Source organism: Cavia porcellus, unplaced genomic scaffold (genome assembly GCF_034190915.1).
Source record: "Cavia porcellus strain 051 isolate PalLab524CR breed Dunkin Hartley unplaced genomic scaffold, mCavPor4.1 scaffold_6, whole genome shotgun sequence".
In the NCBI taxonomy this organism is placed as follows: Eukaryota; Metazoa; Chordata; class Mammalia; order Rodentia; family Caviidae; genus Cavia; species Cavia porcellus.
Window position 1 is genome coordinate 85,118,693 of NW_026947489.1, and position 27,163 is coordinate 85,145,855.

A 27,163-nucleotide genomic window follows, 5' to 3' on the forward strand; every position below is an offset into this window, starting at 1 on the left:
AATTTCAAAGACTTTGTCCCAAAATAAAATTTAAAAGAATGGGTATGTAGCTCAGTGGTAGGGTATTTGCCTTACAAAAGAAAATCCCTAAATTCAGTCCCCAGTACTATAAACAAACAAACAAACAAACCAACAGTGCTTGCACTTCCAAAAGACCTCAACTTATCCTCTACCACATGAGGATTCTTTTTAATTTAATTTACCTAAGGTTAAGTTCTAGCTACATTACTGATACTGACATTTTAAAGATAAATGTAAGGAGAATGACGGTATTTACATAATCCTACCCATCCATATGCCCTTAGTGTCGCTGGCACAGATAATACGTTTTAAGGAAAACCTGAATTATAGAATGGCACAGGACATTTTGAAAAAAAATGTGATTTTCTTTTCCTTAGTATGTGCCTGGGCAGATGTGGACTTCTCTGTTGCTTTTAGCAGCATCCCTACCCCCCAAATCCAGACCAGTATCAAAGATAAACCAAACAGCACTGAGTTCAATCTTAGTTTGAGCACATGTATCATTCTTTACCCAAACCAACTTGTATTTACCCTAGCATATGAGTGAGCCCCAAATTCTTTGTGTGTTCAAGTCTACAAGTTAGGCCATACATCAAAAGGGCAAACAAAAGAGATGTAACTAATTCACTCTCATAGAACTAAAAAGGCAGACAGGAGGCCACACACAAGAGTGAGTCTCTGTTTATTCATCATGAAACACACTTTTCGTCCCAGAGAGGTAACATACAGTTTGAAGAATCCCATTTTAACAAACCCTTTCCTCTGACTTTGTGTATGTGAATCAAGGTCCAGACCAACCCAAATAGTAATTTAAAAATTTCCCTGAGATCACCAACGGTGTGCACTGGGCCACAGACCATCTTACCTTACCAAAATTCAAGAGAAAGCAGAGGACGCCGATAGTCCTTTTGGGACAGTGTAGGTAGAATCCCTGAGGGGAAAAAATGGTGCAAGCTGCTAATTAAATTCTACCTGGCTGTGAATTATTATCCCTTCAACATCTCCAAACCTTCTGGAAGGCAAATTCACTGGGTTAGGCCTTTAAATCCCAGCCTCCTCAAGTCAATAAAGTAGAAAGCAAATCAGTACGTGTCCAGTTTAAGGCACCTAATGTCAGCTCTGGATAGTTCCTCTGGGTTGCAAGAAAGTACCTTCTAGGAAGAAGCCAGCTTCCCAGAACAGCCACTCTTGCAAGTTGGCGGTCTACCACCTGCCCGTCCCCCTGCAATGGCACCATGCAATGCCTGTTTCCTATTGAGGACTTCCCTTTTAAAAAGAAGCAAACGTTTCCTTAATTCGCTTTCTGTTCAGCAGTGGAAGGAGACGGCTGACGCTGGGGCAGGGTGAGTGGAAAGCAAGCAGACGGGTGAGCCCGGCTCCAGGGAGCCAGGCTTCGAGACGTGCTGTAGGGTGTGCAGACCTCAGCAGCCAGAAGTGTGAAAGGAAGACTGAGCTTCGGTAGACTGTGGCACTTCGAGAAACATCATTCCCTGGATGCACGGTTCCCAGTTTTCTTTCTTAGGTTTTTTGTTTTTTTGTGTGTGGTACTGGGGACTGAACCTATAGCCTTTGCACTGAGTTATATCCCCAGCACTCTTACAGGGTCTGACTAAATTGCTAAGTTGCCCAGGTTGTGTTCCAACTTGTAATTCTCCTGCCTCCACCTCCCAGAATGCAGGATTACAGACGTGCAGCACCAAACCCAGCTCTTTCTTAGGTTTGGCTGAGGTAGTTCTGACAGGCTTTCACCATGTCTTTCAGGAAGTTCGGAATGCCATTCTGCAAAGGAAAAAGAAACTGTCACTTTGATATCCTCCTGGAGATCACTCTAGATCCTTTGGGGTGAGCCAATGGTACAGAAAGATGGCTTTCAGCACAAAAAAAGTCAGCAGGGTCCCTGCACAGATTTCACCAGGATGAGGTTGCAGATAATGAGAGACAAGATTCAGAACACAGGAAAGTCGCGGCATCTGGAAGGGTTAGGTGCTGCCTTCCATTTCGGCTTTCACTAATGAAACACAGAGAACTTTCTGAGATTTTGTTTATCCAAAACAACACCGGGGATATAGCTCAGAAGCACAGTGCCTCCCTGGAAAGTGTGAGGTCCTGAGTTGGATCTTCAGTACCAAAATAGAAAGAAAGAAAGAAAGGAAGGAAGGAAGGAAGGAAGGAAGGAAGGAAGGAAGGAAGGAAAGAAAGAAAGAAAGAAAGAAAGAAAGAAAGAAAGAAAGAAAGAAAGAAAGAAGAAAAGAAAGAAAGAAAGAAAGAAAGAAAGAAAGAAAGAAAGAAAGAAAGAAGAAAGAAAAGAAAGCAAGAAAGAAAAGCAAGCAAGCACAGGAAATGTGAGCTGCCTCGTTCTTGGATCTTCCAAAGAAGCAACAGAAAGGACTTGGTTTCTAGGATTAGAGAAAAGGATTTGGGGTCAGAGGAGAGGAGGTATCATTATTTAACAGTGTTGATCCAAGCACAAGATTTTTCACAAACATTCCTCCATGGAGTAGAAAACTTCTGTCTCTGTTTTTCTTTTTAAAGGAGAAATTCATGACTTCCTAAATAAAATAGCAGTCAACAGCAGAGCCAGGATTGAAAATCACATTTTTTTCAACTCCCATGCTGATGAGCATTTTTGCTCTCCCATGAACCTGTGCCTATGGTGAATATACCCCATCATGTCAGGGTCCCAGATGATCTCCAGTGACCTGGGCCGCCCTTGTGGTTTTTTCTGCCCACAGAGGAAAAAAAAAAGTAGGCACAACAACCACAAAATAGAGGCTCCCATCAGGCTAGGGTATGTCTGGTTGCCTCTAAGTCTGGCTGTCCCCCAAGCGTTCCCCTTTAATAAGCACATACAGGGGCCAAAAGTACGATTATTCCTGCAGGGAGCAGTCTATTGTCCAGAAGTGCCAGAGAGTGATTGTGGCCAGGTCTGGGGCCACCGGCAGAGAGGAGCTGGCATTCCAACTTAACAATTCTCTGTCTTTTGTCCCTGTCTCCATCCTGGGTGTTGGCAACCCCAGCCCCAAACCAAAGTCACTCAACCAAGCTCTTCATAAAAAAGCCTCATTCTGCCTGCGACAATGTGGCTCTTCAGTGTGTGTGACAGCCTCTGGGCTAAGTCAACATGTTGGGAAGCCTCTCCCCCTCCCGCCCTGCCTTCCCCTGATATCTCACCTTGGCTGCCCAGTTAATGAGCCAGGACGGAATTTGGCCACCTGGGTTATCGAAGTGATACATGAAAACTGGAGAGAGGGAAAGAAAAAAGACAATTCAGAAGATGAAAAACACAGGGAAAACAAACTCCTACAAATGTTGCATCTTCATATCCAGGTCCAGAAATGAGACAGTTGCAATGGACTTCTCTCCGCTGACCTGTCTTGAGCCATGTTTACAGACAAGCATTTTTAAAAACATGGCCATATGCACACTTTGCTATTTTTTAAAGATGTGCTGGTCAATGGGAAGTAGTTGCTTATTTATTTATTCGAATAATCCTTGGGAACTGGCAAAATGAAGCCCGCTTTATTGATAAAAGAGAGATTCAGAGAAGTTGCATGTATCAGCATCAGAACTATGGCTTAGATTTTGCCTAAGACATAGGACACACTCAACCCAGGGCAGCAGCTGGCCTCATGCCCCTCTCTGCCCGCACCTGCCTCCCCAGTGGCCAGATCTCACGGCACAGAGGGCCTCCCGAGTCTCTGGTTTTGCACTGAACAGAAACCACATACTCTTGCCTACTCATAGCTCAGTGCTTCTGACCACGGGGGCAGCCTAAAGAGAACTTGTGAGCCCTCTGGTCTCAGCCCTCTGGTTTCCTATTGATGTGATTTTATCAGGGACAGAGCAAGAGTCAGAAGAGAATGGGCTGGGGCCAGTCTGCCCTGTCCCTCTTGCTCCAGCCAATCCTGGGTGGATTAAGGGTCTCCTGTTGTCTGCTTTGCACCTGTGCCTGCCCACCCACTGACCACCAGGGACCAGCTCCGTGCACCTAACTGCCTCTCCATCAGTGTGGGCCCAGCTGTGTTGCTGACCTGCACCCCGGGCTTTACCTTTGCTCCCCTGATGGCCATCACTTTCAATTGCCAGCCTCTGCTTGTACTGATTTACTCGGATCACACCCGACTTCTCAGGAAACTGAGGCAGAGAGACGCTTTGGGCCAGGACCACGTAGATCTTCCGCCCTTCTACATCCAAGTCTCGCCGGTGCCGGATGTAGACATACTGCCCTGCCAGTCAAGGCTCAACATCACCACCAGCACTGCACAGGGCAGGGACACCTCGAAAGCAGGAGGCAGAGGGAAGAGACTGCACTTCCCAGTTCGCATCTGCTCCCTTCTGCTGGTCCTTCATTTACCCGCCTTGCCTCCCAGGCTGCACTGTAAGGTGGTACCTCATATACCTAGGATTCTCCTCACCTACCTGGCAAAGACCCATTCTTCCAATCATACAAGGAAACAATTTCTCCTTTCTCCAGAAGGCACTTGGAGAGGGCAAGGGATTGCTCGCTGGTCAACTGTGATCCTGAGCAAGTCCCTCACCCTCTCTGAGACTCAGTCTCTGCAGGTAGGAAAAGGGAGTGATACGCTTTCTATAGGCTTGGCGGGGCTTGAGAGAAAGACTGAGCAGAAGTACTTGAAAGACAGCGGTGCCATTCTGCTTTGTCCTGTCCTCACCCAAGCTCTGGTGACAGATGTGTATGCAGAGACATCGGCAGTGATGCAACTAGTGACGCTAGCAGGGCACATGAACTCCTGGTTATTTACGAGGGAGACATCCTCTCTTGGTCAGTAGGGGTTTACTAAGGATGACAAAGCCGTTTCCTCCCCATAAACATCCACAGAACAGCCCTAGGTCTGTGCCTCTGTTGGAAGGAAAACGATCACACCATAAGAAACAAGAGTCACTCTTTCCTGAGCCCTTTCCGTGTAATAAGCAATGGATGCTCTATGCCTATGCGATGTAATAAAAAAAAATACAGTGAATATTTAAATAAATGTTGAAAAATTTATTACAGTAAAAGACACATTGCCATTAATCCTCCTCAAAATTCTCTCCTGGCGTTGAGCACACTGATCTTAGGGTTCTCACCACCTTTGGAAGCATCTGGATTCCTTTCCTGAGTAGCTTTAGTCGCGCTGACCTGGCAGTGTCAGGATCCTGCATCATTTCAAATCCTTTACCAAAACAAGCATGAGCTCGTTTTGACTCTGACGAAGATCCAGAAGTCACATGGTGCCAGATCCAGCAAGCAAGGCAGGGAGCACATACCATCGTGTTTTTATTTGACAGAGATTTCCAACATTTTGAATTGATTCAGGACATCAGTAATGGCAATGTGTCTTTTACTGCAATAATTTTTAACTTTTACTTAAATATTTACCATATTTTTGAACACCACATAGCATCAATTTTGATCTTACAAAGACCCGTGAGTTCAGTACAAATAGTCTCCACACGATGGTTGATAAAAGTGAGACTCTGAGTGATAAGCTTGCTAAAAATCCTGCGACACAGTAGAAGTGACAGAACCTGAATTTAAACTGAGATCTGGGTCTAGTCCTACTCAGAATATTAGAGCTGGATGGGGATCAAAATTTAATTATACTTTCCAACAACAGCATTTTGGGTTTCATGCTAGAAAAAATTTAAAAACTAAGGCAATCGAAAAGTCACTCTAGCTGAGCATGGTAGCATTTGAGTATAGTCCCAGAAGTCTGGGAGGCTAAGATAGGAGGATTGCAAATTTGAGCCTGGGTACCTTCGTGAGACCACTTCGAAATAAAATATTTAAAAGAGCTAAGGTTGTAGCTCAGTGTGAAGGCCCTGGATTCAACTACCAGCACACAAAAAGTTACTGTAAGAATAACACGATCACACTCCTAAAGAGAGGAACCACATCGTCACGCTGCCAGGGTCTTCCCAGCACCCGCCAAGCCCATGATCATCACATTCAAGTGCCCACCAGTGGCCCCGCAGCACTGACAATGCTCTCCTTCTCCACAGTGCTCCTTACAGGTCTTTTTCCTTTACCTCACAGTGAATATCATCTCGTTCTCCTCACAGCCAGACAAGTTCCCCTCATCTCATCCAGCTGCTTCATTTCATAAACACCTAGTGACCGCAGCCAACAGTCAGAAACCGCTGCACGGTCTGCTAAGTCAGAAGGGCTACCTGGACGTGGTCAAGTCCTGAGTCCTGCATTGGTTCTGCCCATACCTCCAACTGCCCCCTCCTGCACCCCATTCTTCCTCTAAGCATTGAGGGAACTGAAGCAGCAGTCTTTATGACTTCCAGGCTCCCAATTCTAAGACCCAAGAATTTTCAGGCTTGGACAACTTGTCTGGAAAGCATGAGCTGCCATTAGTGTCCACAGTGGCCCAACAATTGCACTGTGAGGCCTCTGAAAGCCATACAGTCAGCAGAGGCTTCTGTAAGAACTAAAAACAGGGTCATTCCTACGTGGTACAAAATCACACCCCCACTGAGAGAGTAGCACAGAGACTGAGGGCACAGAGACATGGGGAGACCCGAGAGATGGTATGGCTTGCAGAAAGGATACGTCTCTGTTGGACATGGGAAAAGGGTACTTCACTTCCCAGTACGTCACAGTCTCTCCATTGCATTCTTTTTCATAGATTTCTAAAGGGGAACAAAAGAAATTAGTACATCTAAAAACGTCTTTGGCTTTAAATAGCAAGAAGCTGAAGCAAGATGATCTCGTAGTACAGATTCAACCACCAATTCATCAGAATTCTTAAACAAAATTGGGCAGATTCTCTCACTGTGGAAGCGTGTTGCCCAGGAAAATAGCAAAACACTATAAACATAAAAGATCCTGGCAACTTGTCCACTCTACAGCACGAACTGCATTCTGGGATGAAAAGCAATGGAACAAAAGTCAAGAACCAAAAAATAATCAGAGGGTTTTGAATCGGGGAACCACCAGATGTCACTAGAGTACTAAAAGTTGTGCTTTTTAGACCTTTCTTGCCTTTCAGCTCTTCTTGCTGAGCTGAGGACAGAGAGGATCACCCAGCCTAGCAGGTTCTGGTAGGAAGGGAAAGGTCCCCCACAGGGCACTATCTCTGGCACAGCTGCAAAAAGGCTGGGTTTCTTCTTGCTTCTCTCTCATGTCTCTGTCTTCACTCGACGCTACAGTGTCTAAGTTTCCTGAACGATGATTCCCTCGCACTGCTGGAAGGCGGCGAAGCGACAAAGGGACAGAGTGACACACAAGCTTTCCAGCAAAAGCAGCAGCCCTGCTGACTTGACCAAGAGAGGCCCCAGGAAATGCAGTGGAAGCTGAACCGGGCTTTTGAAAGAAAATCAGAAGCAGATCACAGCTGGGATGAAGGCTTGCCAGCACCTTCATGCCATGTGGGGCTAGAGAGAGAAAAGAAAGGTCGATGGTGCTTTTACACTCTGAGCACGGATTCTCCCTTCCTGTACCAGCACCAGCACCTCAATTGTCTCCCAGGGTATCTCCTGTGCCCCCTCCAACATGCGCTTCTCCACTCTGTGGTTTAAACAGGGCTGAGACTGCCGTAATTTTAGGGTTTGCAGAATGAGCAAGACAAGGACACAGTGATGCCAGGGGATGCTGCAGCTGGTTGATGTGTGATTTGCCACTCCTAGTAGGTCTCGGCCTAATGTGGATCAACAAGGTTCCCAGGTGGACCAACAAGCACCTCAGGGGTGTTCCTGCAAAGCACCTGCAACCCGTAACACACCAGATACCACCGCATAGGCTGCTTATGCTGGGAAGCAGAGCTCACAGGTTCGGATATCGCCTTCCTGAAAGCCAGATATCTCAGCTGTCGCGGAAGAAAAAGGATTTGTGTGCTGCCTGCCTCCTCACATCTCTTTTTCGTGCTGAAGCCACTGGCAGAGTCTATGCTTATACCATAGGGGCTGCTGGGCAGATGGGGACAGGGAACCAGCTGGCTTCCTTGAACAAATGAGTACATTATGCCTCCTCTGCAGGGAGGGTATCTGAAAACAAGTCATGCAGCACCATGACAAACGTCCACCAGAAACAAGCCATGGTACCGAGAGCTGATGCTGGCCTGCTGGCTACCACCGATGGAATCCTTGTTCCTCTGGGACCATCTGGTTAGTTAGAATATAAGTCTGGATCTTCTAGAAGATGTTTTTTGCCACCACAAAAGAATGTGAGAACTAGGTGAACACAGAGGAAAACAGTCTAGAGACAGAGAAGGAAACATTTTGATGGAATTATTCAAAAACAACTGACCTGGAAGCTTAGAAATAAGCTCTGGACTTTCCAATGCCATGAAGCAATAAACTCTTTCTCATTTCTTATGTTGTCTTTTGTTGACTTTTTGTTGGATGCAGCCAGGCGTTCTCACTAAAGACTCTATGGGTGGCTAGTTCCACAGGTCAGCACCACTGTGACTTAGATGGCAGAGGATTCACCCAGCTCTAAGTGGCAGGGGGAGCTCTGGAATAATGCCCTTCACAATGCTGCAGCTCTTACAGGATGAAGACTAAGATCTGTAACCAGGACATTGGTAGGTCCTGGGGGACCTGGTGTCTCCCTCCTCGTGCTGCAGGTTCCTAAGGAGAGCACCATACTCTGAAGCTGCAAAAGAGCTGGGGCTGGTTCTGCTGGTCCAGCCAACCCAGCAACCCCAAACTGCTGGTGCAGTGTGAACATACTGCTTCCTGCTTTCCTGACCTCGCTCCCTCTCTTCTTCCCTTTACCTAGGATGCCCTCAAATCAACCACCTCCTCACTCTGCATGTTCTCTCTTTCTGCCTCCTTGTATATGTGCACGCTTGCCTGTTTAGAAAGCTTTGATTCAACTCTCAAAGCTTGGATGCCACTTCTTCCAAGGAGCCTTCCATAACCACCCTGCCACATGGGATCAGAACACGGCTTCACAGGTATAGCACAGCAGCCCCAAGGGCGAGCTGCAGAGGACTATACTATAAAAGGACATGAAGAGCAATGGCCAGGAAAAGCTAAGCTGCATGTCGGACCCACACTCAAAAGACTTTTGGGCCAAAATTTAAAAGGAAGCACAACATAGCAGAAATGAAATCTGTTCTTTTCTACTGGCTGGAAGTAACAGGAAAAGGTTCTAATTTTTCATTCATAAAGTAGATATCGCTTACCTTTAACATACTGATCCCACTGTTTTCTGTAGTCTAAATCCATATAGACATCTGCGAGCAGAGCCGGGGAGCAGTCCTTTAAAATACCAAAGACTTTATACTCATAAAGTCCAGTCTGCTGTGAAAACAGAACAGACAGTAAGACACTGCACTGGAGCAAATGTTGAGAGAAAGCCGGATTCTACACTGAAAGAAAAACAGCTGAGGATGGGGGCCGTGCCACAACGAACACCGGCCTCGCCTGGGTTCTTGGTGACACAACTGTGTCAAAGCAAGAATGACCTCTGGTCTTGTGAATCTTTGATTCTGAAGTAGACACTGGTACTAGGAACAATTATTGTAAATTCTAGAGGGGTGATGTAAACGATGCCTGGGGGGCTTTATATCATTAGACAGGCAGGAAGGGCCTCTATGAGGGCTAACATTTACCAGGACACCTTCTTCTAAAGGCAGCTGTGGGAAGACAAGGAAAGCCACTCCTGAAAGACGGAAGCCTCTCAGATCAATGGCTTAGCACATATGAGGAGTGTGGGACTCTGGATGGGAAAGATGGTGAAGTTATATGAGTTTGGGAACCTACCATGAAGGACTTTTCAAACCAGGGTAAGGGGTTAAGATTCTATTCATTGTGATTCAAAATTAATGAGCTGTGTTAGACAAGGGAACAACCAGCTCTGATTAGGCACACACTTTGGGCATATCCGTGTTTGATTAATATTTTAGGAAAGATGGTTTTTGCTGCTTGGTAGAAAACAGATGGCAAGCAAAACAGAAGGAATCCTAAAAAAGTGATTCAAGGAAGGAGATAATGACAGTGACAGAGAAACATCGGAGACACAGGAATCAAGACCAACAAGAATTGCTGGCAGACTAGCTGTACGGCAAAGGGAAACAAGGAATCAGGGATACTTGGAAAGTTTTGCTTTGGCAGGCAGATGAGACACCCCTTCGCGAACACTGGAAACTTGGAGAAGACTTAATTGATGGGCTGTGGGGGATAATCAAGAATTCTACTGTGGGCAAGTAGTTTGAGATGCTTATTAGCCAACCTGGGTGTAGGTAGCTAGAGGTCTGGGGGGGGGGGCATAATGAATCCTAACATCTCTTTTTTTCTTTTTTATTCACCCCAAGACAGAGAATGTTCCAACAATGACATCATTTTGATTGTGTATAAATGACCAAAAAAAGTGGAAAAAACATCTACTTCAAATATCATGAGTTTCCACTGATGAAAAAAAGGTTCTGTCTTCTAAGTTCATGAGGGGACTGCTGTTTTCATAAGTCACATCCTCATCTGTGAGGGTTCAGGTTTCCAATAAGCCCCACTATGTTTCACCCTGTGTACAGTGGCAGCTTCCCATTCCTGACCCCCATTCTGCTTAAAGGCTTGATTGGTAAGAGCAAAGCAATGGCTCCAAGATTAGTTTAAATGCAAAGAAAGCACATTAGACAAATGCATAAAAACAAAACTCTCAGAGGAAGTCTTGCTTCCAAGAAGCCTGCTCTTCAAAACCATGACAGGGACTCCCATGAAGTCAAGGGACAGACATGCTGAATCTTTCAGAGATGCTCAAGCTTTGAAGACCCCCAGCTCAGCTCCTATAATCTAGGACCAACCATGTCCCAGTTTAGGAATCTCAGATGTCTGTGACAGTTCTTGGCAAGAAATGCAAAGCGAAACTGAAATTGAATCCTTAAGGATCTTGCAGCTCTAAAAGCACATCGCTTATATCATGGGTTTCCAAGGAACCTAGCATTTCTGGAGTTCTCGTCTGCCACACCATGGATATCTGAGAAAGGGCTGATTTGGGGATATGATAATAGATCTCAGGGTAAATACTGCTCCTGTCTGCCCACTTGGTCCCGAAAATATATTAAGAGAACATGGGGAAGGTAACATACACCACATGGTCACAGTTATGCACACGTTTTAATACACCATCTTTGGAGGAGAAAATTTCCCCCCAAAATAAGACCTAAATAGAAAATAATCAGCCTGGGAAACTAGAAATGAGAACACCAGCCCCTGTCACCTATCTTCGCTTTACTTGCCCTCAGAGACCAGCCACAGAGCAAGAAAATAGTGATGGTGAGAAAGGAAGGATAGGCTGACTGGGGCTGGTATTTTCAATGTCCAGTTCTACCTGTTTTCCAGGAAGGTCTTAGTGGGAGGCAAAAAGGGCAACTTGAAAAACATGGAGGTCTCACTTTGTCTGCACACCGAACAGAAGAGTTACTTATGCTGAAATTGCGATCCCCAGGCCTACATGACTAAACTCTTGGTATCTGCATAAATAAAGACCAACTACTTTCTTATACGAGGCTCGTTCCCTTCCCACATGTGGCTGCAGCCTTCATGACCCCAGCCCTGATCATGTCACAGCAAAGAGAAACAGAAACCCTGCTAAGAAGAGAAAAATAGAACCATCTCGATTTGCGTGAATGCAGAAGAATGAGCCATTGTGACAACTTCCTTAAAACATTCCCTTGATGGCAGGACTGAGAAAAGCCAGAACTCCAGAGAGTGAAATGTCTGGTAACACCTTTCCTCCTGCATCAATGTGATATTCTTCTCCCTGCATAACAGCCGGGCCCCGGCCCAGGTCAAAGCCCTGGCTTTCTAAATAGGTTCTCAGCAAACACGCTTGTTTTTATTTCATCTTTTAAGGAATGAAGTAAAATTCTGACACTTACAAAATGATCTACGTTCATTTTAGGAATATTTGACCATATTAAAAAGAATTTATAATGACATGTAATCCCATACTCTACAAATATATGCGGATGGTATCTGGTATACAATATTTCTTGAAAGTGAATAAATATTTCTTTGTGACCAAATGGAAATAATATAATACAAACACCTTGCATTCTTATTTTTAACTTAATTGTATATTGAGACTATGGAGAGTTCACACAAAACATAGCCATTCTCCAAAAATACTTCTTTTTCTAGGTATTTTTTGTGCAAATAAATATTTCTAGAAAACTCATACTCCTATAGAACAGGTGACTCACAATTCTAAGTTATTTCATTAGTGGATGTTTCTTTGGAGATGAACTCTAGTGTAAGTATATTACTGTTTTAAGTCTGTTTATATTTTTATATACCAACTATGTATTCTCATCAGTAGCAAAGGATCACACCACAGATGCTAGTGACAACACAGGAAGAGGGTTAGGAGTGTGCCCTGTAACGGCATAATGATATGATTAGTAAAGGCACCGTTATAGAGTAACAAACTTCCAGGCAAGTTAAAGTCAAATGGTAGCCTCTGCCGCTGCTCCTGCTGCCTTCCCTGTAAACCCCCTGCTGAATTCAGACTGCCTAGACTGTCTGGGTTCAGCTGCTTTTCTCCTGATAATGCACTGGGTTAATTTGACTATTCTCAGCTTGTGTTTCCCTTAATTAAGAAAATATATGGCTTCTAACTGGCTTCAAGGGCTTTGGTGGGGGTGAAGTAACCCAGTCAAAGACACTTTTTAACTCTGCTTGCTCCACTTGAACCCCCTTCCCTCATTCCCAGGATGTTACTATGCCATGATAAACAATTCCTGTAAGCAAATGTATTTAGAGTTAAGTTTTCCTGACAGTTCATGTCTTCACCCAATCCATGTAACCAATCATGTAATGCCTTTTACTTCTATCTTATAGACTATCTTTAAACTGAACTCAAAGCTGGCTCTTAGCTAATGATTTAGACTTGGTCCCACTAGCATAACAAACAGCTGTCTTATAACTCCTTGGCACAGAGTATTCCATCCGATTTGATATTGGTTTTTCTGTAACACCCCAAGAGACTCATATGTTCAGGGGCTGGGCTTTTGGAAGGTGAGTGAACATGCGGGCGCTATGCTCATTTATGGATTAATCTACTGAGGAATCTACAGCTGAAGGAGCTGTTGGGAGTTCAACCAGGTTGGAACAATGAGTCACTGGTGGGGGTGTGCCCACCTGGAAGGGTTTGTCTTCCTCCCCAGCTCCTCCCTTCTCTCTCTGCTTCTTGATCACCATGACCTGAGCAGCTTTCCTCTGCCAGAACTTTCCACTATGCTATTTCTTGCTTGGAGCCAGCCAACTGCAGAGGACCACTTGAATGACTCTGCTTGAATAAAAAGCAATTACCTCCACTTTGGCTCTACCTGGCCCTATCTCCATGTACTGATAAGAGCTGGCTAAGCCATTTCCTTTTTCCTTCAATTAGCTCTACGCAATGTGAATAGAACTGGTTGAAGTACTGACGTGTGATCCTGAAGCCAGACACAGCTGTTCCTCACTTTGGTGTCTCCCTAAATGGCTGAGCGCAGCAGAATGCAGATTCAGTGCTCCAAGGCTGTCTACTGGGTTGGAGCCTCCAGATAAGGGGCTATGACTTCCCAGGGCACAAAAGTTTGCACATCAGAAACTGAAGCACCGGCCTCCAAAACATGAAACATTAACACAATTGTGGTAGGCAGATTGATCTTTCTGTACATCCTTCTCTCTGTATATTGCAGAGGGGTTTCTGACCTCCGGCTACCCAGCTCTCAGTATTCATGTAATTCTAGCCATTCTCACAGTCACTCATCCTCTAGCCACCCTCTTCTTCATGAGTTAATAAAACCCAGCTTAGGCCCTGGGTCATGGCCTTTGATCCAATGAACCTTCATATGGGCTGGACTCAGGACTCTCTGACCCCCATAATTATAAATATGTCTTAATGTCTTTATTCTCTCCATAGATTGCACTGGAAGTGGTAGATTAGAATTAACTTGCTAGAATTCCAATAACATTTCCATGGGATTACAATGTAAGTCAAATAAATCTTTCTTCCTTTAGACTGTAGGTGTTTGATATTTTGTCTCAGTAAGAAGAAACTATTTATATGAACTGTTTGGTATGTAAAGGCATAATTCTTAGCTCTCCTTGGGCAAGGTCTGTATTACTAATATATATAAGAGCTCTTTAAAATTAGACATGTAAATCCTCTGTAATACTTGTTTTAGATATTTTCTCAAGCTTACCAACACTTCAATGCATAACTCCAAATAAGTTTTTCAAAGTACTCTTGGCTTTTCCAAAATGTCCTTTTAGAAACTACTCTAAGAATGGCTCCATTCCTTTAGCTAGAAGCAAAATATACTGGATATTTTCCAGTATTCTGCTTATAAGACATCTAGTCTCCCACCATTCAAACAGTAAAAGGCTAATGTTGGTGGTAAAAAGAAATTAATCAATATTATATGTAGAGTGCAATTACCAGAAGGAACAGAAAGTCTGGCATGGTATACACACTCTGTCTTCCCTACTAATGGAGCCACTCTGTCCATGTGCAGAGCTGATAACTTTCCTGATCTCCCACGCAGGCAGTGGCAGCCATGTGACACATTCCTCCCATTTTGAATGCAGATATGATATTTGCATCTGTAGCAACTATTCTGTGATCAAGAGGCAACAAACATGAAAGAGCAGAGTAGAGAGGCTCGAAGAGTTGCTGCCATCACTGAACAGCTAAACTAACATCAGTAAGTGTAGACCTCTGCAGTATTTAAGAGAAAAAACTAAACCTCTCTTTGTTAATAGCCAAGTTTTCTATTACTACGAGAGTCTGTAAGGACAAAGGGGAAACAAATTCCTGAGCTCTTAACCTGTTACTTACTAGAGGCATTATATTCTCTCTTAATGAAATCAAGTACTTGAAAGCATTTGGTAAACACAAACACAACACACACAGAAACACAGACACACAGGCACACATAGACACACACACAGAGTGACTCTTAAGCCTACAGTTTCCTAGGGAGTTTGTAAAAGCAGAATAAAGCTTGACCTTCATTTTGGACTTGTTTCCTCCTTTAATTTAAAGGGTTGGGTCAGGACCCTGCTCAGTTCTGCATACCAGTATGTGAATGATTAGGGAGTATCTGTTGAAACACTGACAGTACCCAGTTTCAGTCTGATTGAGCATACTTTGTATAACCTCATCTCATCCCTTGTCAAGATTGAGGACACCAAGAAAACAGATTTTCAGGACATTCCACTACCAATGAGCATTCAGAAGTTTCCAGTACTTCCCAGGATCATCAAGGATTGCATCAGAGTCTCTGAAAAACTGAGATTACCCCAAGCAAAAAAAAAAATCATCTCATAGAGACCAGATTAAACAATAAGGACTTCTAAGTCACCCAAGAAAACCAGAACTAAAGTGATGATCAACCAGACCCCAGGCCACACCAGTAACTCCATAATAGTTGGAACTCCCTTTTCCTGATGCACCAGTCTGACCCTCTCATTCAAAGTTGTACTTCCTCTAGCTCCTTAAACAGAAGTTTTTTCTATTTCTCTTACTTTCTGACTCTGCTTAATAAATCAGACTCTACTTCTCACAGATGGAAATGCTTCCCCGCAACAATGAGTCAAGAACCTGCTTGGGCCTAAGATGGGGTCTCCATCTTTCTTTCAGGGAGGGGACCTCGTCAGCCCATATCTGATGGCATTACTTACCACTAAAAGCAACTGGCAATGCTGAATTTTACTTGAATTTTCAGGATCTTGAGAAACAGTGGAGGTCAAAAAAGTGCCCATCCCTTTTGATTCAAAACACAGCTAACTGCAAAGAATCCTCTTCTCCAAAATGACTTGAGTCAGATTCATGAATGACAAGTCCAGAACAAGTACCTTTCTTTGCCTCATAAATGAGTGGGTAAATTGTTTGTCCAATTGGTCAGTCAAAGTGAAGTTTGCTAGCCTATGTGGCTGAACATTTCCTCTGCTTCTAGAGCCCTGAGTCTGGATACCTACCTTTGAGCCAGGTCCTCTTAGAGTCCCTACCAGACCAGCCGTGGGATAAAGTATTCGCAGTCTAGTGTTGACCAGCCACAGTTTCTTCTCACGTCCCCACATCTGATTCTTTTAAACTTCTTTTCCTCCTCTCTACAAACAACTCTCTTACCTAATGTTCTACGTGCTTGTAGACTTAACTACAAAGTATTTTCCCTATCACAATAGTTTCTTCTCCTACTGCTTGAAATAATCCTTTTGAGTTAAGTCTCTCTCGCTAATTCCAGATTTGCTTGTTGGCATTACTCTAAAGCAGAATGACAATATTGACAAAGAAATGTGATTATGTATAAATTCATTAAAACAATACAGAAACCCAGGACCAAAATGTCAACAAGGGGGAGAAAGAGACAATGGATATTGTGGGCATTAAATTGAGGGATGATATTTAATTTTGCAGGGAGGTGCACAGAACTCCACATTCTTGAATATAGAAATCACTGTCTCCTTTCAGTAATAACTCAGAAAAAAAAAAATATAAACTTGATGGAACCCAATGCATGCCTGACCATGAGAAGAAATCAGGTATAGGTTTCTACTTGGCTTTGTAGATTACACTGTGTGGTCTTTGGTGATTTTTCAGCCATCACAGTATTTAAATTTTTTCATCACCTTGACACAGCATAAATTTCTTCAATAATACTGTCAATTAGTTTTCTAACCAGGTTCCAAACAATGTTGTATTTATTATCCTGTGAAAATATTAACATAGCCTGAGATGTGGATAGGCAACCCGAGGTTATTGCCATTATATGAGGAAATGAAACTCAGAAAGGTGAAATTACTTGCCTGAGTCTGACAGGTCTTATTGGGACAGACAGACAAAGAGTCTATTGCCTGTTCTACTCCCAACCCGGGTTCCTTATTTAACTCTATTCTTTCTGCATATTTTTTCCAAACCATTGTTCCAAACCTAAAGCTAATGACTAAGGTAAGGAAAGTCCACCCCATAGGATCTCACAGCAGGAAGGGTCACAGATCCACTACATAAAAGGCATCAGTGATTTGCCAAGAATCAATGGATGGCGCTGTTAGTAGCAACTCCTGGATGGGAATTCATTCTCCTTTGCTTCCCTAAGCCCACACTCCAGCGTTAGACCACCTAGAATGGGCCTCTCACTGAGATTCCCCTGCACCCGAGCCTGGTGTTTGCACAGTAGGTCTCCAAAGGCCCAAAAGAGAGATATTTTAGATGCTGCTGCTGGGGTCAGACAAGGATCAGAGGAAAGACAACAATGTAAGGATGAATATTACCACTTTCAACACACAAGGCACTGTGGCACATCCTCCCATACAGTATGCCCGAGAGTCCTCCGATAATATGGCCAGAAGCCACAAAAGAAGCATGGTTTTGCAGCACAGGTTCAAAGTTAGAGTCCGGATACAATGCAAGTTCCTCTACCTACAAACCTGCAAAGTGGGTTTAATAAGAATTTCTGTTTCACGTAGTGACAAAGAAGATTAAATGAGACAACCCATCCTAAATTCTAATATGTGCTGTACATAGATATTATGGCCTCATTTATCCAGACTAAAGAACCAAGAATCCAATATCTATGAAATACTGCTCTATGCTCTACAACAAGCTCTGTGCTTGGTTATGGAAACCCACAGTAATCCTAAAGTAAACATCATTAGTTCTACCTTATAAAAGAAGAAAGGAAGGAAGGGGAAATGAAAACACCTGGCTGGGACATTTGCCATTGATATCACTAAGTTTTGAGACAGGATTCTCATTAGCTTATCTAAACATAAAAGTGTTACCATTCTTATCAATGGTGATTCAGTGCATTTTTAAAAAGTTGTGTAATTTATTTTCAATTACTTTCTCAGAGTTCAAGTAAAATAAGAAATACTGACACTAACAGTAGTATTCTTATTTGTCCTAAGCAGAATAATTTCTGAAAGAGCTGCCAATATACTTACACAGGAGAATTAGCAAAATGTTCGCAATTGGCCTTTGCAACTCCCACACATGACAGAAGGAAGGCAGATGCCACCTGTGGATGCTGCACATCCTGACTGCATCCACCCAGCATCACCTAGAGAAAGGCATGCTCACTTTGTGGTACTCATCTGCATTTACACAAGGAAGTCATGGGGCCCCTGATGAATCCCCAAGTCTCTAATCCTGAGAATGCGCCTTTGTTCACTGACTTTTTCTCACAGAAGAGCTGATTTCCATTTCTATGGGGTACAGGAAGCCTTGCCAGTACACATCTTTGGAAACTGGCCAACACTTGCCACTCTGTAGCACTGAAGAGATTTAGATGCTATGAAATGTCAGAGTGTACACCAAGGCAAACAGAGCTAACGGCAGAAACCAAAGCTGAAGATGATACTTCAATGTGCCAAGCCTGATGAAGAAGTCAGTTGACTAAATCTGATTTAATATTTGAGATCTCTCTGAGAACAGGTGATAGGTTTCATCCCTAAGGATTACGGATAGCTGGGTAAAATAAAGCTGCTAGCTCATACCTAGTGTGTACTTAACTCTGGGTACTAAATGGTGTGTTTTACGTGGATTAGCATGTGATGATAATATGATGATAAAATGGGTAAACCCATTTTTCAAACATTTTATGATAATGTGATGATAAAATGGGTAAACCCATTTTTCAAACAAGGAAACTATGGCTTACAGACATTCAGAGAAATATCTGGAAAAGGCCACTTTACAGAGACCAGAACCTCTGTCAGTTTGGCTTCGCTGCCCAGTTTGCCTAAAGTATGAGGAAGATACAGTGCCCAAGAATCCAGAATCTCTGTGCTATGGTTTGTGTCTAGATGTCCCCCAAAGACTCATGCAGTCTTTTTGGAGATAGCTGAATCTAGAGTTTGTGACTGGTCACTGTCTAGCACTGGGACTGGCAGTGTGAATTCTGCACCCACTCTAGGGCAGACAACCTCCATACAATGTAAGAGAGGAGAAGTTTGCTTACCCCTTTCTGCTCCTGGTGCTTTTGCTGTCCTTAGTTGATTAGGGAACGAAATCTCTACAAACTGTAAGCTAAATAAACCATTCCTATCTTAATTTTGGGCATCAGGTATACTGTCTCACCAATGAAGAAAGTAACTAAGATACTCTGGATCTTTTCATACAAGTCACCTTCCCTCTCAGAGGGTTCCCAAGGCTGAATAAGAACCAAATTTCATTTCATGAATAGCTATATCCTATAATGCCTAGGCAGGGTCTGGTGAAAGACCACGTGAGAGAGAAGGCAGAGCTAGACTCACACTAGATACAGATTTCCACCAAACCTAAGCTTTGGTACCATCATTCTCATAGCACTCTTTACCCATGAGAGAAGGGAGATGAGGCAGAGCTCGGTTCTGACCTATACCTGACTAAAGGAATTGGAAAAGGATGCAGAATTGGTCCCCTGGTCCCTTGGAAGAGGTAGTGGGCCACACATGGGTGCCTAGCTTTCAGACTGGTGACTTTGACCACTAGAGTAAACTATGGCTCAGTAAATGTCCTGAGTTCAGTAACTATCCTATCCATCAGGAAGATAATCAGAAGGACATGAGAAGAGGAAGATTAGGCCTATCATCTTGAAATAAAAAAAATTCACGATCCAAATCGGACTGTGACCCTATGTGGCAGTGATGCTAGGGAAAGCTTCTCATCTGCATAGGTGGATCTGTTTTCAGGCGAGCTGAGCCGTGCTTCTCTCCTGAGGCTACTCTTGGCCCCCCTGGATCACAGCAGAGTTTCCCAGTTGTGCTGGCCTTTGAATACTTCAGTGACTCAACAGCACAGGCGTAAGTATACCTTGGGAAAAGGCTCTGCTGTTCACCCAGCCCTTTGATGAGAACACTTAGTCAAGGACCTGGCACTGGAATTTAAAAACCTTTGCCTACTTTTTCTAAACTGAAGCTGTGAAGCTCTATGCACCAACTTCATGGTCGATGGGTACAGCTTGCCACTGCCATGGTAGCAAAGCCCAAAGCTGCTTCTAGGCTGACTATGGATCACTAGGAATGCTTCCCTGGGTGACTTGCGACTCTTCTCCCAGGGAACCCTCAGCACTGTTCAGGGGACCACACTCACCCCCAGCAGACCATCACCCATCAGGAAGAGCGAGTCTTACAGTGGACACTGGCTTCCTCCCAAGATGCTCTTTTCCCATCTCTGCTTTCCCTTTCCACTGCTCCTTGTCTCTAGGGAACTCTCGTCTCTGACTCCGCCTCTCAGTGTCAGAATCCTCCAGTGCCAAAACAGATGCTCTGGAGACTCCAGAGGCCTGAAAATCAGGGTGCTGGACCAGCAATGGCAACATCACTCAGCAGCTGGTTAGCAGTGTAATGTGAAAGGAGAAACACACACACAACATGCATGCACACAGGTACGCGCACACACACACTGCAAATCTCAAGACTCCACATGCAGCCCAGTGAATCAGTAACTCTGGGGGCAGGGACTCAACCCTAAGTCTAACCCTGTGGATGATTCCAGTGTGTGCTCACGTCAGAACTACTCTGCTGCACAGCATGGCAGTTAGACAATCCAAGCACTCTGAAAGAGCAGAACTATTCTTCTGTTATCATTGTTAGATTTGGGGGGCCTTTTTGCTGTTGCTGTTGCTGTTGTTTTGAGACAGGGTCTCGCTATGCAGTTCAGGCTGGCCTTGAACTCACTATATAACCTAGGCTGGCCTCAAACTCACAGCGATCCTCCTGTCTCAGTCTCCAAGTGCTGCAAATGAGGACCTGAATGAAAAAGTAGGCCAGTCTCACCCTCCTCTGGCACTGTGGCTTCAGCGGGCACCCAGTGGTGTCAGCTGGCTGGCTTCCTGAAAAACAGTCAGCCTGGCCCTAGGACCAACACTGCACGTTCTTTAGCTGTTGTTGAACTGAGGCTTGAACGCTGGGTTTTTACGATGAGCTACATGCCCACTCTGTATCTTGATGTTCTGTTTTGCTTTGTTTTGTGAGACAAGGTCTCCCTAATTCACCAGACTAGACTCAAATTTGCCATTTTCCTGCCTCAGCCCCCCATCATGCTGGGATTACACTGCATCTCTGCGCTTGGCTTGTTCCTGATTTTAATGCCAACACACACACTGAAATCCTCTTGGAAGCTCCGATGCTTTTATTGCTATTTAAAAGCATTTTATTATGAAGAATTTTGAACACACACGGAAGCAGCAAAAACAGAATAACCTAATCCTATGTGAAGAAAGAGCTTCCCAAGGGGTCACCAAAGCCCTAGCCTAGACCAATTAAATTTGAATCCCTAGGCTACGGCTTGGTCCTTTACCAACTCCCCAAGTCATTCCACTGCTCTTGAGTGTGAAATCCATCACCCAGTGTACTTCTCCTGAGTGATTCAATCTCACACTTTACTTGCGTCTCCACCAAAATGCTGCAACCTAGAGTTCCTCAGATTTCCTTATCTGAAGCACATCACATCACTCCTGGCTACCCTGCCATGCCTTCTCTCCTTCCCCTTATCCCACTTTATTTTCTTCACACACAACATTTTTTCATCCAACATGTCATCATGCACTAGGGGGCTTATTCTCATCAATGAGTATCACGTGGTGGTACACGCCTGTAATCCCAGCACTCAGGAGGCTGAGACAGGAGAATCGCTGTGAGTTTGAAGCCAGCCTGCGCTGCACAATGAGCTCAAGAATAGCCTGAACTACACAGCATGATGCTGTCTCAAAAAACAAAACACAGTGCCACTGAAGCAGCATGTGGGTCCCCCGACTTCACCACTGACCCCAGAACTCATACAGACAGACACACAGAAGTCAGTGGGCTACTACCTACTGAATGAATCAATGAATGAGAGTTGAATGGAGCTGAGATTTTAAACTTGAGACTCTCTGACTCCAAAATTATTTTCCTTCTTATAATAGCATACCGTAGGCTTGGACTAGTTCTACTTAACCTTGGAGAGAAAATGTGTTCTTTCCTCCAGGCAAGCTGTATATTTGGTAGTAAGTTGATCAAAATAGATAGGTACATGCTGGTTACTAGGTCTGAGGGCCACATGGCTTGTTTAAAAATTCCACATCTTAGTTTCATCTGCAAAACAGGACACTAAGCACATCCCTGTTTTCCAGACTTGGGCAGGACAAAAGAGAAGGAAAACAGAGTAAGCGAAGAACAAAAAAGAAGTGAAAGAAAAGATGATGGTGTTGGGTAGAAGCCTTAGAAACTTCTTACGTCTGCCCAAGAATATAGCTCAGCAGCACAGTATCTCCTTGGTAAGCACGACGGTTATGAGTTCGATTCCCAATACCAAAAAAAAAAAAAAAAAAAAAAAGAAAACAAGAAACTGCTCACATCTCCAAGTTTATGATTTAATAAAAAGACAAAAAAAAAAAAAAATCCCAAAGCTTTGTACATCAGAAGTATCCATCTATCCAAAAGTAGGATTCAGATTTGTTTATGTCTACTGGAAAAAAGGACACAGTTTTACGTTTTTAAGGTATAATTTACTTGCTATTTTGAATTCTTTCAGGTGCTCTCATGTTTTCAGAACATGTCATTGCAGCTCTGTTACTCCCTCATTCAGGTATCTCACTGTTGGTTTTTGTTTGTTCCCTTTTTGTTTTCTGCATCCTTGTTTCAAGATCTTAAATAAGGAGCCCTCAAGAGCTGAGCAGCCTCTGCTTGGCTAAGCACACCTGCTGCTGAGTGCAGCAGGCTAAGTGAGGAGCCATCAATGCTACCTTGGTCTCAAAGTCCATCAGTCCAACCAAGGCTTATTGCTTCTTTATGATCACCAGACTCTTAAGGGAAGCCACACCACCTTAAATTCATAACACAGAGTTTTACCCGTTGGTGACCCTCAATAAAGGCTGAATAAATTATATAAATCAATGGGATTCTTGTATTCCCAGTAAGGAAGAACCTAGTCTTCCTAAGATGGTCCCTTTCATATAGGAAGCTTCATTAGTCTGCATGTGAAAGAGCGGGGAGTATAGGGACTTTCTCAACACCTCTCAATCTCACACTTTCAATGTGTCACTTATCTTCCCTGAACCCCAGTTTCCTCATCTGTACAAAGAGAAGATGGTGCCAGCAAACAGGAGCAGAGTCATAGCTAGAAGGCAGGGTTGAGAGCTCAGCAGCTCTGCCTTTCAATCAGGGATCATTTGGCTTCAGTTCAGAAAGGCTCGAGAGCTGGACACCTGGGTTCTGACCCCAGTTCAAATCTTGATCACCCACCTTAACTGTTCCCGCACACATTTGCCTATAGGTAAAAAGGTGGCAATTACGGTACTCCATCATTGGGCTGATGTGAGGATTGAGTAAGTCAGTATCTGCAAAGCATCCATGCTTGGATTATCAGGAAGCATGGACAAACATTAGTGACACAATGACTGTTACCAATTCTGCAATCAATCATACCAGTCAAAGAGCAGAGATAAGATCACAATCTTCCTCTTAGATGCTTGATGTGTAGAATGTAGGCAAACAAAGAGGTGAAAAGCCAAGAAACTAGTTAACAAGTTGCTGCAATTTTAGGTAAGAGGTGCTGAGAAACCGAAGCGGCAGAGGGGAAGAAATGGATTTCTGAGCAGTCCAAATCGATTTCTGGCAATGCACTGATGATGCTGGTAGGAGATGGAATCATGAGAGAGGAGATTTTGACTGAACATGTGATTTTGACTGATGTGCACGTTAAAGTTTCATAGAAATAAGTTGTGTCTGCTCCAGGCTGCAAGCTTTTTGTTCATCAATGGTCCTGGTGTACAGCGGGCTTTCAGAGTCTGTCATCCTCATGGGACACAAACCCAGCAGAGGGACATGTCTTCCTCTAGATGCATTGGGGAAGAATGGGTGAAAATACAGAATGACTGCTAGACCTTCTTTAGGTCCTCGAAATTTTTAAGTATCCTTAGGCTGATAATTATCATCACCAGATTAATGTTCTTCAAGTGGTAGGAATCTAGAGCAGAATTTCACACTGACAGTCAGGTTAAGGATGCTAAGCAAAATGTAATTCATAATAGAAAAAAAAAAAATAAGAAAGTTCCCCCACCTCCAATGTCTGCTTTGTCCAGGATTATAAGTGACTCAATCCCATTAATCTATAAGGATTCGAGCTATCATATTCTAGGACCCCATAACTGGACAGGGATGCCCTATCTTCAGAGCAAAGAGCACGTGCATGCTGAAGAGAGGAAGTTCCTTCCTGAATACTAATATCCCCTATTTAGAGCTTCTCAGCCTTGACCATGTTCTACTTTTGCGCTGGATAATTCTTTGTTGTAAGGAGCTGTCCTGCGCATTGCTGAATGGTGTACCTCTCTCAAAGAAGACTTTTACACATCTGGAGAATTTAACTTTTATCTCCTAACAAACTCCATGAAAGGCATACCCTGGTTTTCATTCCTATTCCACAGATGAGCAAACTCCTAACTATCACAAATGCTTATTTTGTCTTGAAATATAAAAATATTGTATTTGATGTACATTAAAATGCAACTGCTTTAAAAAGCAGCCCCTTTCTAATATTCTCGGGGTCCTGGACCCCAGCTCTGCTAGGAGCTTAACTGGGTCCTTTGCCAACAGCTTCCTCCCAGAGTTGTTTCACCCAGCTGTGAACTTGAGGTCAACCAGGTGAGGGATCAGGGATCCTCCCAGCTCTAGCATTCTTAATAAGCTGATCCTCTGCCAAGAAACTTCCTTTCACTTATGTCACCTGGTGACTTTTAACCTGCCCAGTACCCACACATCTATAATCTCACAGAGCTGCCGATGACCACCCTGGGTGACAGGCCTCTGGGCGTGGGGTGTACCCCTCCCATCTGGACGGGCTACCTGGTTCCTAAAGCCTCCAGGAAAACCGCAGAATTGCTTATTGAGCAACTCCATTCCCCCTCCACTTTGGTTAATCTTTCTGTTTGAAGCTTCAGAAGCAAGTTATTCAGTGCAACTTGGAAAGCCAAGACAAGCAAGTCACTAAAATGACTAGAGATTACAGAAAGTCCCTTCTGGGCACGCCTGCACATCTCTTCCGTGATGTCCCCTCTCTTGCACCTCCACACCTTTAGGGAGAAGGAGACCCGCGCCCCTTGCACCGAGAGTGGGAGCTCAGGAATCCGCAGACCCACGTTTTAACTGTGTCACTAACTTCTACCAAACTACTTCCGGATCGGGGCCTGGCTTGGGACTGAGGTCTTGTGACCTCTCAACGCCCCAGCATCTGCGGGGGCAAAGTCACTCGGAGGCCCCGCGCCTGCGCTCCACGGAGCCCCTCCCCGCTGGGACGGTGACTCCGCGGCCCTGCACCGGCTGGCACTTACCTGGTCCAGCAGCCGGTAGATCCTGACGCCCGAGGCATTCACCAGCAGCTCCCACTCAGCCCCAGCTGGAGCCGGCTGCTGCAGCTCGGCGCAGATCTCCCGGAACTGCTCCTCCGCGAAGCAGCCCGCCACAGGGTCCATCCTGTCTCACCCTGAGTCCCTGTGCCCTGAGTGCAGACAGCTAAGACCTCCGCTTGAGCTTGGGGGCGGTGACCAGATGGCCTCGGCGTGATTGGCAGGGAACGGGGAGAAGGCGGGGCTTCAGCGGAAGGCGGGGCCTGGAGGTGGGAGAGGCTGAGTTGAGCAGGCGCAGGGAAGATGGAAAAGGCAAAACTAAATAAAAGTTGGTCAGGAGAAGGAAAAAGCGACTAGCGGGAAGTGGGGATGTACAGGGGGAAGAAAAGAGGAAGACACAGACTTCAATTCGGAAAGACTTCCTCAGGAGCCCGTTCTATTCTGCTGTCTTGTACTTCAAACCTTGTAGAATGTAAAGAGTCTTTGGTAGACTTGGGCCAGGAGAAGGGCAGAGCACAATAGCTTAAAAATCTCGAGACTCAGATTGTGGAACTATAGTGTAGTAAAATTTTTCTTCTTCCTACTATGCATTTAAAAGCCTGACTCCAAAAAGAGTTCTATGGGATTCATCAGAAGGCCAACGTACAAAATTGGTTCAAAAATCCAATCCCTAACAGATCTACAAGATTATTCGCCACACTGAAGGGTAAAAACAAGATCTGAAAGGTGTTGTGCAGGACTCCTGCAGCTGGCACAATTTAGATCTTTGTGCAGCTCGACCTTTTGAAGTCTCTTGGGTATTCTCTTCAGAAAATGATACCTAGATTTTTTTTTTAAAGGTAGGTAGTTTATAAACATCAAAGTGATGCCGTGCCACATGAGGGTCAATAAACTCGGGAGACCCTTATTTCCTAATCTGTGAAATGGTCGAGAGTTATGCTATGGTTGAGGTGATTAGATATAGAATCAGTCTGCACTGCACCCATTAAACTAAATGATCAATGAGAAATTTGGTTTGCTTTATGATTCTATATTAAAACACCCCTCTTTCTGAAAGAACATTAATGAGATATTCAGTCTATGCCACTCTACAAGAAGAGACACACAATCCCATTTGGCAGTTTGCATTAACACAGCAGAGATAAGTTACTGTTTTACTTCATTCCATTCTGCTTCTGTTTTGTTGTAGAGGGTGGAAGAAGAGAAGTGGGATTTTCCAGGTCTAAATGCACAAAAGATTAGAGAGATTCTTTTCTACTGTTTTTTATAATGCCGGTAACTTTTCTCTTCTTAGTAAATGCTTATTAAACTACAGTTCATTTCTTAAGAAAGCAACTTACAATGCAATCATTAGGTGTATTTCCAAACAGTCTCAAGAGATCCATTATGAAGCTAAGCTGTGATGAAACTGTGGCTTTATCACCATGTAACAATAGAGGATAATAGGCCTGAGATTAAGTGCAAGATTAAAGATATAAGGCAGAAAATTCAAGTTGTCTCTATTGCATATGTTTAAAAGTGTGTATAAATTTCAGGACAAAAATGTATGTGTACTTGGATATGTTGAAATTTACAATCCTGTATATTTTATGATAGTTAGTGAAGGACAGAATAAAGAAGTAGCTTTTTAAAATTTTTCTGCAGTCTGAAAGATCTAGAAACGATTTAGGAAAGCTTTCTTCTTGGATATTTGCCTTAATAGGCCAGCCTATTTCTTTCATTAAAAAACAAACAAAAACATTTTTGATGAGCTTCTCTCCACATGGCAACCAAAGCTCCTAGCCTTAAGTATAGCTGGAGAAAATGTTCAGGTGTTAGTTGATTTTCTATCCTGTGATGGAATATCTTAGAAAAGAAACCTAAAATGGGAAGATTTATTTTGGCTCACAGCATCTGAG

The 27,163-nt window shown here is 43.9% G+C and overlaps 1 protein-coding gene across 3 annotated transcripts; it reads right to left on the reverse strand.

Annotated features, from left to right (window-relative positions):
- Window positions 1-686: 686 nt before the first annotated feature.
- Pctp (phosphatidylcholine transfer protein) lies at window positions 687-25,475 on the reverse strand. 3 transcript variants are annotated; one of them, XM_013149491.3, is made up of 6 exons: window positions 25,251-25,473; window positions 9,159-9,273; window positions 6,581-6,660; window positions 4,071-4,242; window positions 3,193-3,260; window positions 687-1,800 (listed from the first exon to the last, which is right to left on the reverse strand). In XM_013149491.3, exons 1-6 carry the CDS (start codon window positions 25,389-25,391, stop codon window positions 1,735-1,737), a joined length of 642 nt encoding a protein of 213 aa, XP_013004945.1. In that variant the 5' UTR covers window positions 25,392-25,473; the 3' UTR covers window positions 687-1,734. The 3 variants fall into 3 exon arrangements, with proteins under 3 accessions (XP_013004945.1, XP_003466874.1, XP_063107357.1); XM_003466826.5 differs by having other exon boundaries at window positions 9,159-9,276; window positions 25,251-25,472; XM_063251287.1 differs by lacking the exon at window positions 3,193-3,260 and having other exon boundaries at window positions 9,159-9,276; window positions 25,251-25,475.
- Between the last annotated feature and the right edge of the window lie 1,688 nt (window positions 25,476-27,163).

Bases quoted from the DNA above. Each gene is read 5' to 3' on its own strand.
- Pctp (XM_063251287.1), bottom strand. From the start codon at position 25,391: ATGGACCCTGTGGCGGGCTGCTTCGCGGAGGAGCAGTTCCGGGAGATC. The intron at 9,277-25,250 runs GTAAGTGCCAGC...CTGTTTTCACAG, and splicing joins TCTACCGGCTGCTGGACCAG to CAGACTGGACTTTATGAGTA. The intron at 1,801-4,070 runs GTAAAGCCCGGG...TTTCCTTTGCAG, and splicing joins TGGCCATCAGGGGAGCAAAG to AATGGCATTCCGAACTTCCT.